The 13,427-nt window shown below is 35.0% G+C and overlaps 1 protein-coding gene across 2 annotated transcripts in view; it reads left to right on the plus strand.

The window, feature by feature from the left end:
* Positions 1–51: 51 nt before the first annotated feature.
* The window catches only part of LOC127847892 (alpha-catulin-like), a 75,115-nt gene continuing 61,739 nt past the window's right edge, over positions 52–13,427 (plus strand). Inside the window, exon 1 of one of the 2 annotated variants that reach the window (XM_052380115.1) lies at positions 52–187. In XM_052380115.1, the coding sequence (XP_052236075.1) occupies positions 77–187 (111 nt within the window). In that variant the 5' untranslated portion in view covers positions 52–76. Of the gene's footprint in view, positions 188–5,508; positions 6,889–13,427 lie in introns of those variants that run through there. The other variant, XM_052380116.1, reaches the window with a different exon arrangement.

A 13,427-nucleotide genomic window follows, 5' to 3' on the forward strand; every position in this document is an offset into this window, starting at 1 on the left:
CGAAGGTACGGGTTTTAATGTAACAGGCATTGGTTTTACCCTCGCACACCGGAAGTAGAAGAGAGGCTGACAAAAAATGGCTGCTGTAGTCCAGCATCAATCAAGTTTTGACAGAAATGAAGCGAAAACTGCGCTGGAAATTAAAACTAAATCGGTGGAGCAAACGCTTATTCCACTCGTAACCCAGGTATGATTAAACAACATGTATATGTTAAACATATGTAAATTATTGTAAAAAGTGCATCTTTTTTACGAGGTTGCCAGCTACATGAAGTCATGTCAGAAGTTCAAACGGCTGCAAATTCAGATAACAGTGCAGAATGATCATATTAACATTATAGAACATAAAATATAAACATTATTTTACTAATTGCATCAGAAGAATGTTTATACAAACTTGAAGGTAATGATATTCCAGGCCTGAAAACACTACCATTGTTCAAAACTTCAAATTCCATATAGACCAGTTGAATGTTATTGTTTACATTCGGGATTTTCCGCGCATGCGCACTGACTGGTTGGCAAAAAACACTGGTTACAGTAATGTAAAACATGTATACATGTCTGTTGTTAAGTCAATAAAACGATACAAAAATCCGAAATAAACATTAAAACTCTAAAATAATATTGCAAAAATATAACATTTAGTACCAATAAATGTATATTCATAAATATAATTTCCTCTGTATAAAAATACGAATTAGTTATTACCGGCAGATTAAACTTGGTCGGAAAAGGCTAAAAACTGGCAATCCTACAAAACAAAACATAAACTATTCTTTCGTATTCTTTGTGATAGTAAGATTTTGATACATTATATTTCAAAGATAATAACACATACATTAATTTGATTATAATTATAAGTGGTGTAGATAGTGTTATTGTTCATAAGCGAACGATAGTGTAAGAGGTTAATCAATTATAAAACGATGCCCTAAAAGCGGAATACATTACAATTTGTAAATATTGTAGTTATTTAATTTTCCATTGAATGAACTATCGTTTCGTTTCCATCGAATGACATTATCATAAAGTTTAGCAACCATATGAAAAACAAAAACTGCATATTATGCAAATTGAACTGTCTTTGCGTGCACTCTCTTTACTGGCGATAAGGAGTGATAACAATGTAGCATTTTATGATAAATAAATATATATATTAATTTATTTTACGCAAGTATTTTTTACCCTTTTGTTGTTTGCTTGTTTTCATGATGGCGTTTCGTACACTACAGTTACGTACAATCATAACACGTAATATCCGAGTTTACATCTGCCGGTACTCGTTAAATACGTTAATGCAGTGAAATTGCACAATATTTTTAATTTATAGTTATTAAACACTGTATTATTATGATTAAACTGGCTAATATATACACTAGTTACTGCTAATCCATTTCGGACAAATATCTTCCTTTTTTTAAAATATGTTAACATATTTTATTAAAGCAACTGTTTTGTATTTTGGCTTTACAATTTTGCTTAGATGATCGCTCAATATGCCAAGAGATGACATGGAGGTATCATAAATGATGTTATATGACCAGACACTTGTATGCCACATGTGGTTTATGCAGGGACCCAAATAGGTCCCTGGATTTGTGACACCATGTGTTCTTTGTAATTGTTTGGGCAGTATCCGATCATAACGAGATAATCGGTTTATGATAAACAAAGGTGCAATAAAACACCGGGTTAAAAAGGCTGAAACAAAGAGTGTCAAAATTGGTGTGAATAATTAAATAAAAACAATTACATTTATCAAGAAAGTTCATTTAATGTGTAACAAGGTAAGTTTTTACAGGCATAAATGTTCGAATAAGTTACTATATGTTGCATACATAAAGTCAATCTATTTGCTTTTTGATTACATTCTTATTTGTGTTCATTAAATTTGATTTATTCTGAAAGAATTTCAATATCTGAGAATGTTAAATCTTAAAAATGGTCTCGAAGATGTGCAAAAAAGAGATTTTTATGGTAACCACATAAACAGAGCTTGTATATTGTGTTCCACTCCCGAGTTCGTCTATAGTAAAAAACTAATAATAACAACAATATAATCGTTCCAAAAATGCATTTTACTTGCACGCTTATGTTTTATTCAGACATAGTTAGTAAAATTATATTTGATATAGTGCATGAGTATCAATAAAAACGACGATTATTTCAACCTTCTCTATATGCGCTTATATGAATTTCACCTCTTTTTGCCAACCAGTGGGCGGAGTCTAATATTTGCAGGTGCGCATGACGTCACTCGTCAACTGGTCTATAGCACTGTGCAAATGGAAAGTTGCATAGTGTTACTTCATTGGTTGGTTATAAATACCTTGTTTATCTATATTGAGACAAAACAAATAATTTCTAAAATACCGTATTTTTTTTACAATTATTATTTTATATTGATTAAACAGGGCCCTCACACTACTTTGGGGGAAGGGGTCCGCAGCCCTTAGGAGGGGAATTTTCGCGGCGTTTCCCTTTTTTGGGGATTTTTTTTACTTATTCTCTCATTATTACATTTGTACATGTTTGCACTATATTCATTGCATTTTTCATAATTTAGTATTTTTGAAAGATTAAATTGAAATAGAATTGAGATATAATAATCATGAGACACATCTTTCTATTAAAAAAAAAAAAGGGGGAAAAAAGTATACTTTTCAGGTGGGGGACTGCCACCGAAATTCGGCGGCAGATTTGATAGATTGAGGGCCCTGTTAAAATATCACGACTGGTATATTACATTACTTGAAAAAAGATCATATTTTCAGTATATTCGGTAATAAAATTTCGCAATGTGAAATCAAAAGTATATGGCGAAAATAGGTGACATAACGGTTTACACACTATAAATAAGGCAAGTAGATTGATCATTTTGTATATAAAATATATACAATTCAATACGCATGCACAATTTGCATTCCTGGGTTTACCACGTGACGATGATGATCAATCTACTTGCGTTATTTATAGTTAACTGGTAGTTAACTGCTACCTGTACCCAGTAAAATTTATTACCGAATATACTGAAAATATGAAAACTTAACAACTTTGAAAAAACAACAAAACACTCGTACGCACACAGCCACAAATGCACAGATACACACATGCACACATGGAAAGTCACACATACACATGCACCTTTTGTGTTATCGTGTAAGTACCTCAGTCTCCGCCAAACATGGTCGGACCGACGGACATGTCCTGTAAAATTTTGTAAGGTCCGGCCTGTCGGTCTAATTTACAGGACCGATTGTCCGGTAAAAAAAAGAACGAAATTGTTGATTATTTATGTTTTTACGGCTCTGAAAGTTTTCCGCGGTATAAAAATAGCGATCGCGTCTTTCCGTTCCAACGCTCTACTCTACGGAATTTTTCGATGCACCTGATTGGTCCATTTTTTTGCGTCGTTTCCATATGACGAATGCTCGTCAGGAGGGTCTAAATCCATGACGGCCTAGTCGCTAATTAAGTTAATTATAAATCTGATTATTAAATGAAACAAATATCAATTTGTATGGACGTAATCGAGATAGTTATTAATAATTGTGATCATCTTCATTCGCAATGTCATGATCTTGACAGTCAATGTTCCTGCGTGAAAAAGGCTGGAGATCAATGATCTAAGCCGTCGTGGGTTTAGGCCGTATTGACCAGATTCCTCTCTGACATGCGCACTGACACTTAGCAACAAGAATCAACAAACGCTACCGCCGAGTTTGACTTTGAAAACTGTTTGAAAAATGTTTCTACGATATTACGAGGGAGCGACTCCCGGTGGAAAAAGACCGGCACCACCTGAAAATAAAATGCTCCTAAATTCTTTTTGTACATAGTGCAATTATAATGATAAATGTGTTCAATAGTTTTCAGAACATGTTTCATAAAACTAAACAAGTACCATGTATGGCCGCTTTTCGTGTGATTGTATTAATATATTTATGTAGTTGGTAGGTCCTGTGAAAAAAGAGGAGGTCCTGTATTTTTTCCCAGTTTACAGGACCTACTGTCCTGTAAAAATTTGACTAGTTTGGCGGAGACTGAGTACCTGTTATCGAACAGCACCTATTATCGGACGTTTTGTTTTGGTTCTGTATGCACATGCACAATAGTGCGCATGACGTCACATTGATAAACAAATGGTCGCACATGAAGTCCGTGACCTATTTGCCTACTTAGCTTGAAACAAATGCGCCGAAAACAGGTTAAAGGAATGCATTTATTGTTATTTACACTGTTTTGAGTGTTTTTTGCCATTATATAAATACTTTTTGAATGCATTTATTAAAACGTGCATTCACACACCAAAAAGCATAATTCCGTTTGCAAATTTGATTGCAGCAGACTCAGATTTTTTCGCCGAATACGGGTCACGTGATAGTCATGTGACTTTGTATATACTGGAGTAGTATTTATGAAATGTCGGGTAATAGGTCATGTTTACATCGGCTGCCATTTTGTTTTGTCTGCTATAGGTGACAATAATCAGGGAATCATTGTTATGAATTCTTGAAGGTAGTTTGCTGGAAAACTTTACAGATAAATTATCCAGGGCTTTCCTTTGACCCGAGCTCCCTGGTTTTTACGCTTGAAAATTACAGAATACCCTAGTTTGACTCTTGAGAAAATTACGTCATGCGACACATTTGACCCGGGGGAATGTACCGACTTGCGTCAAAGAGATCAAAAGTTGTTTAGAGTAATCGATAATTGGCTTGGGGCGGAGTATCTTTTGGTAGACGCTAACCGTTATCGCCTGTTTCCAATCATTGAAGCACAAGTCCGCCTAGTAGGCGGAGTTTTGCCCATTGAGAAATCTAGTAATGACCAATTAAAACACTGCTGGTTCGATGACGCGTGTATCAACGTTCCATGATTTATCTGAGCGTTTGTTATCAGCTGTATGCAGAAACAACATGTATTAAACCCACTAAAACAGAATGGACTCACCCGCGTCAGTTTTAATAATATCCAATATATAAGTATAACATCCATATCCACAATATTTTGAGAAATACTTCCACAATATGTCAGAATGTATTTCCAATGCTGAATACAGTGTACCCAACCCTGTTTTATTCCATGTTCGCTCCGTTCAAAGACGCGCGAAAGTTATGCTGGCATATGTACTGTCTACAGCGTAAATTTACACGCTTTGCATCAGAGTTGCTAAAAATAACCATAGAACTGGTATAACTGACCGTGTGGCAAAGTGACAAATTTGGATGCTGCATCTGCTAATTGATTACAACATAGGTGTAATAATTGACCATTTGAGACGGCAAAGAAAATCGGCGTGTTTGTCGCACGTCTTTGGTAAAGATGGCACATGAAATAATTAAATCCGGATTTGAGCCGTCCAGGGTCGATTTTGAGATAAATGGAAATCCAATAAGTTAGTTTAAGGAGATATTTTGATGGTAAACGGCTGGCACTGACATGAGCAGTAACTGACGAAACTTCTTTTTTTTTTTTTTAAACATCTTCGCTACTTTCCGAAAACCGTACCATTCTACGAACGTTGCTATAGTTGTCCGCCAACTATAAATTATCTATTAGCAAGGTAAAGCACTGCAATATCATATTTAAGACAATATGTCAACCGAATTATATATTAATTGCGTATTTGCTAGGTTACTTATTACTGGCTTTCATTTTCTGCAGACAAACAAAACACATATTTTATTTCATTCGCAAACGACGTATCTCTACCTGTTTTCGGACAGTCGTTTTCGGATACGGTATGGTTCGTCGATTTTAATTTATTTCCAACGGTCTTAATAACATTTTTTATAGAATGACAAATACACATGCGGTGTTACGGATGGTCTGATTGATAAAATTTTGCATTGTACTCACAATAAATTGCACATAGAAAGAAAACAAAGAATAACAATAAGCAAGGGCTCGAGGGGCTCTGCCCTTTTTCCCCTTTATCCTACGGTCTCTGAATCTCTGCTTAATTTTCCGTATTTCGAATTTGGGACAATTGACACCCCTGATATATATTACATGTATGTCACTACAAGTGCGAGTGTTTTTTTCGTATTGATTTCACTATGCTCATGATGTTGGTCACAATGTATGTTTGCATTATCTCTTTTATTGACTGGAATATAAATGAATAAATGTTTAGATATTTGTAAATTTGTTGCTTTTTATATATAATATCTCAGTAATTTGCTTAAAGTACAAAAGATCATTGACTCCCCTGCGTTATTATTATGACTCATATAAATTTGATTTTGACTCTTGAAAATTTGGTCCCAAGAGTCATTGACTCTTGAGATTTGAGGTCTAAGGAAAGCCCTGGATAAATCATTCAATGATTGAACTGTTAGTTATTTGTTAAAACAAAATGTTTTTGTCATTTTAAGTTTTTCAATTTTAAGGTAATTTAACGTAATTTCTTAGGTGTTCGATAACTGGTTCGTCCACCATAAATGCAATGGTTAGTGACTATCAAAGATTAACATTAATTATTTCGCCTCTTTTATTTCTGGTGGAAAGTCAAATGGGAGCATGAAGAGATTGGAATTTTTATGCCGCCGGATTGAATGATCTGGGGTATATTGTTTTTGGCCTGTCTGTCTGTCATTCATGCATTTTATATGTGTATCCCAAAACTTTAACCTTGGCCATAACTTTTGCAATATTGGAAGATACAACATGTAGCAACTTGATATTTGGCATGCCTGTGTATCTCATGGAGCTGCACATTTTGAGTGGTGAAAGGTCAAGGTCATCCTTCAAGGTCAAAGGTCAAATATATGACTTCAAAGTGGCGCAATAGGGGGCATTGTGTTTCTGACAAACACATCTCTTGTTCATGCGCTAAAATTGACATGGATACAAGCGAATATATGCTGAATAGTATCATTGGTATGTATTCGAAGCATATAAAGAAATCAAGATTGCAAGTATTTAAAAAAAATCATTACTTATAAGTTATTGATAATTAGGGATACTATTTGTAATTAAAATATTTTTAAACTTTTCATATAAGAATATTTCAATTTTAGTATTTGTGTAAGTCAAACTGATTAAGATTGGTTAAAAACGTATCCGTCACTGGATTTCAAACCCTTGTCAGAAATAAAGAGTTTTGCCACTCGACCCATGACTTTTCTAAGCCGGGACATCAACAAGGGGCAGTTGCGATAGTGAGTTTCAATTGTAATTTTAAACTGTTGGCATGCTAACGCTGGTGTACTGATTTTTGTTTGTGAGAGCAACATTGTTTCAATGCCGAAAGTAAATCGGAAAATTGCCAATGGATGTGAACTCTTCGTCATGGAATTGATGGGCGGTAATTCAGGCAATGGGTCTCTTTGTTTAGAATTAGAAATGAGCTGCTCGGTAGATTAAAATTATGTTGTTGCATTTTTCTATGCAATTAAGTTTATTTTGGCCTAATAATCTGCACGGCAATCGCATAGTTTTTTTGAAGGGCGCCGTCTGGTACTCCTGCTTCTTTTGTCACATGCTTTTAAGGAGCAACAATCACGGTCTTTTTGAGACCATATACAGAATCTATAATTATACATGTATATAACTTTGTCCCCGTATAATTGAACATTTTCATAACTCGGCTAATGCTAAGGTGCGAGCATCGATATCTTAAATATCAGTTTTTATTGAACTCAGAATAACTACGGTACTATTGATAGGCGACAATTCAAGAACTTTAAGATTGACCGGCACTCGTTGTAATCAGCACAAAGTCTTATTTGTGTATACATGTATATGCATTTATAAGGCTACATCAATAAAATATGAACACTTTCGCATGATTTGTTTTGGCTTAAAATAATATGGATATGACGTTTCTTCCATGTATAGCTGAATGTCAAGAGACTTTACACATTGTGATCGCATTGCCAGAGTCGGGTTTGAAACCAAAATGTAGGGATATGTTCCTGTCAGAAACGCGTCAGACTCACATATCACTCATAGTTATTGACAAGGCACATTATATTTCGGAATAAGGTGAAAAATTCAGATCCAAATATCAGCAACTGTGCCAGCTGGGAAGCCTCGTTTTGGCTTTAACAGCCACAAGAATAATAAAATTGAAAAAACATATTTCTGAAGTCTTGCAGTCAGACTCCGTAATCACAGACATAACATTGAAATCCCAAAACCAAGATAATATTTGCATTTAGTATAGCAAAAATGGAAATACGGGAGTATGCACAATAGTTGAAATGGTAGATAGAAATTAGAACATGTAAACGAAAAGCTGAAATTATCTTAAGGATTTTACTATATTGTAGGTCAAATTCAATTGATACAGTGTCAGAGACTTTTGTCACTTTTAAGGAACTATTTGATTATCTGTATTATGTTTAGTTTCAATTATTATTGTTTCTCACTCAGAATGAGCTTCACCTCCTTTATTCATGATTAAAGTTTTGTTCATGTACGTTTAGGTATGTTTTGTTTACTTTTGAGTGTGTACTTGTGAGCAAAGGAGTGCGTGTGTGTGCGGGCGTGGGTGCGTAATTTTTTTTTTTCTTTTCGTTTATTTCTTGTGAAAAAATGTTGTCGTCATGGGCCTCATATGGCGTATTGGATCGAAATACACACTTCCATATATTCTTAAAAAAAAAGTGATATTTAATATCATTCCTTGTTTGCTAACAAACACATATTTTATTAAAGGATACCTTTCATAACGTTGTGCAGATAATTAATGATGTATACAACTGCTAGTTTTAACACACACATATATAGGTTTCGTTTATTTAAAGAGTACAGACAGCTAAAAAATGATGTAGTTTGTTGTACTACATCAATTGGTCCTTAATTGGTTAGGCTTTACACTGCAACCAGGCTTTTTTAACATTTGATAACTCAGTGATTTACTTAATACATGTATCACTGAAGAGTGTCAAGTAGTGACCTCGATGTTAGGAGAAATTCTCCGGTAACTTTCCAGTCTCAAGACAGTGATGTTCACCATCCGATCGTTTATGAGAATGCTTATGAGGGCTTGTAAAGCGTTTTAAACAAATTATCGTTGATTCATTATGAAGCTTTTTATGTTTTGTTGAAATCTCCAACAAGAATACTAGTAAATAAATTTGTAATCTGAAACCCACTCCAGAATGTAAATGTTAACACGATTGTAATCCAAAGCACTCTTCCAAATGTAAATGTTAACGTGACATTGACACTTTCTAGCTTCAAATAAACAGTGCTTATTTATATCTTGTTGATTCTTTGTCTAAATAGAAAGGGCGCGAAAATAAAGCAGCATGTACAACGTCGTATCATTTGCATGCAAAGCGTGTGTGTATTGATTGCTGTATAAACATGCACACATCACGTCAGGTGATATACGGCACACATCACATCAGGTGATATACGCATGCTTAGTGGGAGTATTTGATCAAATCTTTAAATAGCAACTTGTGCCGAAATTCATTTGATACTTTATTGTGATTCTTGAGCACTTTTATCGTCAATATTTACCAGAGTTTGCTTTTAAATTAAATGCAAGAATGATGAATTTGCTGTTGCAAAGCAGATTATAACCAGTTATCTTTTTGTCACTTAGTGCCTAACATATATTACTAAGGATAATGTTAATCTATATTTATTTTGCATCCAGTTCAATTTCGTATCTGCCTAAATAGATATGCAAACATACACCATAACGTCAAACCAGACGAGGAGAATACACCAAATTAATTGCCCATTGCTTGTTTTGCTGATTAGTCATGTCTTTGGTAAGCATTCTGCCCATGGATTGTTGAATATTCTCATGTACGGAAAATGGCGGGCTAACGTTCATATACATCCGTTGCATGCATCATATTAAGTAAGTGCCTTTGGGCACGTGGTTTTGCACAAGTTCCAGTCGGAAATTGCACACTTCACCATTGAGTATTCCAATCTATATTTACCCATTCATGCCTAGCGTCTAGAAAAAAGGCCTTGGCAAACAGCGTAGACCCAGATGAGACGCCGCATGATGTGGCGTCTCATCAGGGTCTGTGCTGTTTGCTTAATGGAATTTCTGTGAAAAATACTTCTAAATATAGAAGTAAGTATACAAGACATCCCTAATTTTGGAAATAAATTGATCCAATTTAGAAGGATGGGAGAGTCCACTAGGCATAAATGGGTTAATATATTGATTTTTAATAGAGAGGTCAGTGCCACGCACACAGCCCGATATAGAAGGCACACAATTAATAATGGTTGCGAGGCGGCCCCAGTCCGTTATGCCGCATATACTAGCTTGTTGTTCAGAATATTTTACGAACATTGGAAAATGGGTTAGAATCAAATCAACAGAAATAAATCTCCATGAAAACTGAAATGGACTGGTGTACATTTATTGAGTTTCAAAAACTTTGTGACACTATTAAGCAAGTTTGTATAATAAACTGAAATTTATTATATACCAGTATGTGTAAAATATTAAAGAGTTAAGTGTGTTTCAGAAACTGATATCTACAACTCAAATGTACCATTTGTCTCAAAAATGTTTTCGCTTGTACCTTTTTAGCTTGAGGAAGAAGTGACTTGTTTCTTTATCTTTTACATTGCTTAACCCGAGTATCGATAAGTTTAGTTCGGAAAAAGTATATTTAACAAACGATAACTTTAAGGAGGACAACTTCAGAGGGAATAAGAAACATTTTAGTATGTCTCTATATGGACACTAACCAGACAGAAATGAGCTTTGATCTTAACCCTCTCCCCCATATGAAGCAAAGTTAAAATCGCTTTTGCAACCAGCATAAAACCAGAACAGCCTGCGAGTAACTTGCAGTCTGTTCAGGTTTTATGCTTTTTGCTGCTCATCAGTAACTAAGGGTTGGAAATGAAGCCTTTAAAACTTGAATTTAGTAAGGAAGGACGTATTTAATTAAATGCAAATTCAAATGGACTACAAATGAGTCGAAATATGTATCTATGTGAAAAAGGGTTAAGCATCTGCTTGGACATTAACTCTTTCAGCGCTGGAACTGAATTTTGAAGGCCTTTGCAAACAGTTTGGATCCAGATGACTGTAGCAAGCCCGATAAAAGCCGATTCCTTATCAGTTAAATGGGAGAATAGCGGAAAAAACCAATACCACTCTCACTTAATAATCAATGAAACCATTAATTTATGATGTAACTCAAAAAATTTAAAAGTTATTAAAAGAGAAATGTTTTATCTTCTCATGCATATAATTTTTATTTCATTATCACAGAACGTGGCATCTCATCAGTATCCAAACTGTTTGCTTTTCTAATAGTATTCTTTGAAAAAAATAGAAGAAAATGCTAATTTAAGAAATTCAGAAGACAACATTTTAGCAGACGACAAATTTCCCAGCATGCAAAGGGTTAACCAGTCTGTAAGTCCATGTAAATCAATAGCATTTAGAAACTTGAAGCTTCTTATACATGCATGCCCTCAGGCATAGTGTCCAGAAGAAAATCATTTAAATGGCTGTCTTGTTTGGCAGGACTGAATGCTGTATTGCAGCCAATGGTCAAAGTTCATCTCTTTATAGAAAGACAAGTTATATCATCATTATAAAATAATATGCCAGCTGCTGTCAAATATGTTTTGTTGGTTTTGTAATGCAGTTTGAAGAGATTGTTAAATACAAATCTGTTTGAATTGATTAAAGCATGCGATCATATTGGCATGGTGAATTGTTTATTCATTTGTGTGGTAATCTCAGAACAGTTCAAACATAGCAGTGGTCTGTAATCCTGCTTGCACATGTGTACTTGTTTTTGCCAAGTTGAGCAGCAGTATTGTTATCATTAGAAGTTATTTCGTGTTCAATAATTCCAAACTCAATTGACTCACTGAGTCACTGTTCTGTTTGCCTAGGTGAACTGTGGAGCATTACAAAAATGTTTTTATTTATTTATTAAAACATTAATCACTGTCAAAACAGGGCCCAAATTTACCATACAGGTATATGACTAGAGACTATAAATAAGTTGGAATATTCAATAGTGCTTTGATTCATTTTCTTGTATTCAAAACAAAACCTCATCATCAGAAACTGTGACTGTTAACAATCACAATAGTCAGAAGATAAAGTTTGATCTGATGTCAGCTTCTGTTTTATTTGTGAGATATCTGGATGCTCCTTCCCCCCATCCCTACCCACACCCCATCAGGCCTTTTCTGGCCATTCCGGGAGGGGATTTTTTTCGCACTAATAGTGTACGTATTTGGGAAAAACTAATTTAATGTACATGTAACCATCATTATTTAAAAAAGGAGAACAAAATCAAAATAATCATAATAATACACTTTGTTAGATGTAATTGAATAAAAGGGAGATATCATAGTCGCACCAGTCTTTAAAAAAAAAAATTGGGGGGGAAAATTGAGATTTTTAGCTCACCTGATTGCACAGGTGAGCTTTTCTGACCGGTCTTTATCCGTTGTCCGTCCGTCCGTCCGTTAACATTTGCTCATAAACACTCTAGAGGCCACATTTCTTGTCCCATCTTCATGAAACTTGGTCAGAAGCTTTGCCCCAATAAAATCTTGTCGAGTTCGAAACTGGGTTGTGCCGGGTCAAAAACTAGGTCACTAGGTCAAAATAAAGAAAAACCTTGTAAACACTGTAGAAGTCACATTTTATGTTCAATCTTCATGTAACTTTGTCAAAATGTTTGTTTTAATGATATCTTGATTGAGTTCAAAAGTGGTTTCGGTCTGTTTAAAAACATGGCCGCCAGTGGGCGGGGCAGTTTTCCTTATTTGGCTATAGAGAAACCTTGTAAACACTCTAGAAGTCACATTTTTTGCCCAATCATCATGAAAGGTGGTCAAAACATTGATTTAATTGATATCTCGAACGAGTTCGAAAATGGTCCAGATCGGTGAAAAAACATGGCCGCCAGTTGGCGGGGCATTTTTTTTTAAATGTATATAGTGGCAGTTATCCCTATTTGGCTATAGAGAAACCTTGTAAACACTCTAGAAGTCACAATTTTTGCCCAATCATCATGAAAGTTGGTCAAAACATTGGTTTTATTGATATCTTTGAGGAGTTCGACAATGGTTCGGATCGGTGAAAAAACATGGTCGCCAGTGGGCGGGGCATTTTCTCTATATGTATATAGTGAAAACGTTAACACTCTAGAAGTCACATTTTTGGCCCAATTTTAATAAAATTTGGTCAGAACATTTGTTTCTTTGATACAAAAGTTGAGTTCAAAAATGGTTTCGGTCAAATCTTGTGATCGAACATTATGGAAGTCACATTTTTATGCCCCCCTTAGAAGAAGAGGGGTATATTGTTTTGCTCATGTCGGTCCTTATGTCTGTCCACCAGATGGTTTCCGAATGTTAAGTCAAGAACGCTTTGGCCTAGGATCATGAAACTTCATAGGTACATTGATCATGACTCCCAAATGACCGTTATTGATTTTGAGGTCACTAGC

Source organism: Dreissena polymorpha, chromosome 10 (genome assembly GCF_020536995.1).
Source record: "Dreissena polymorpha isolate Duluth1 chromosome 10, UMN_Dpol_1.0, whole genome shotgun sequence".
Classification (NCBI taxonomy): Eukaryota; Metazoa; Mollusca; class Bivalvia; order Myida; family Dreissenidae; genus Dreissena; species Dreissena polymorpha.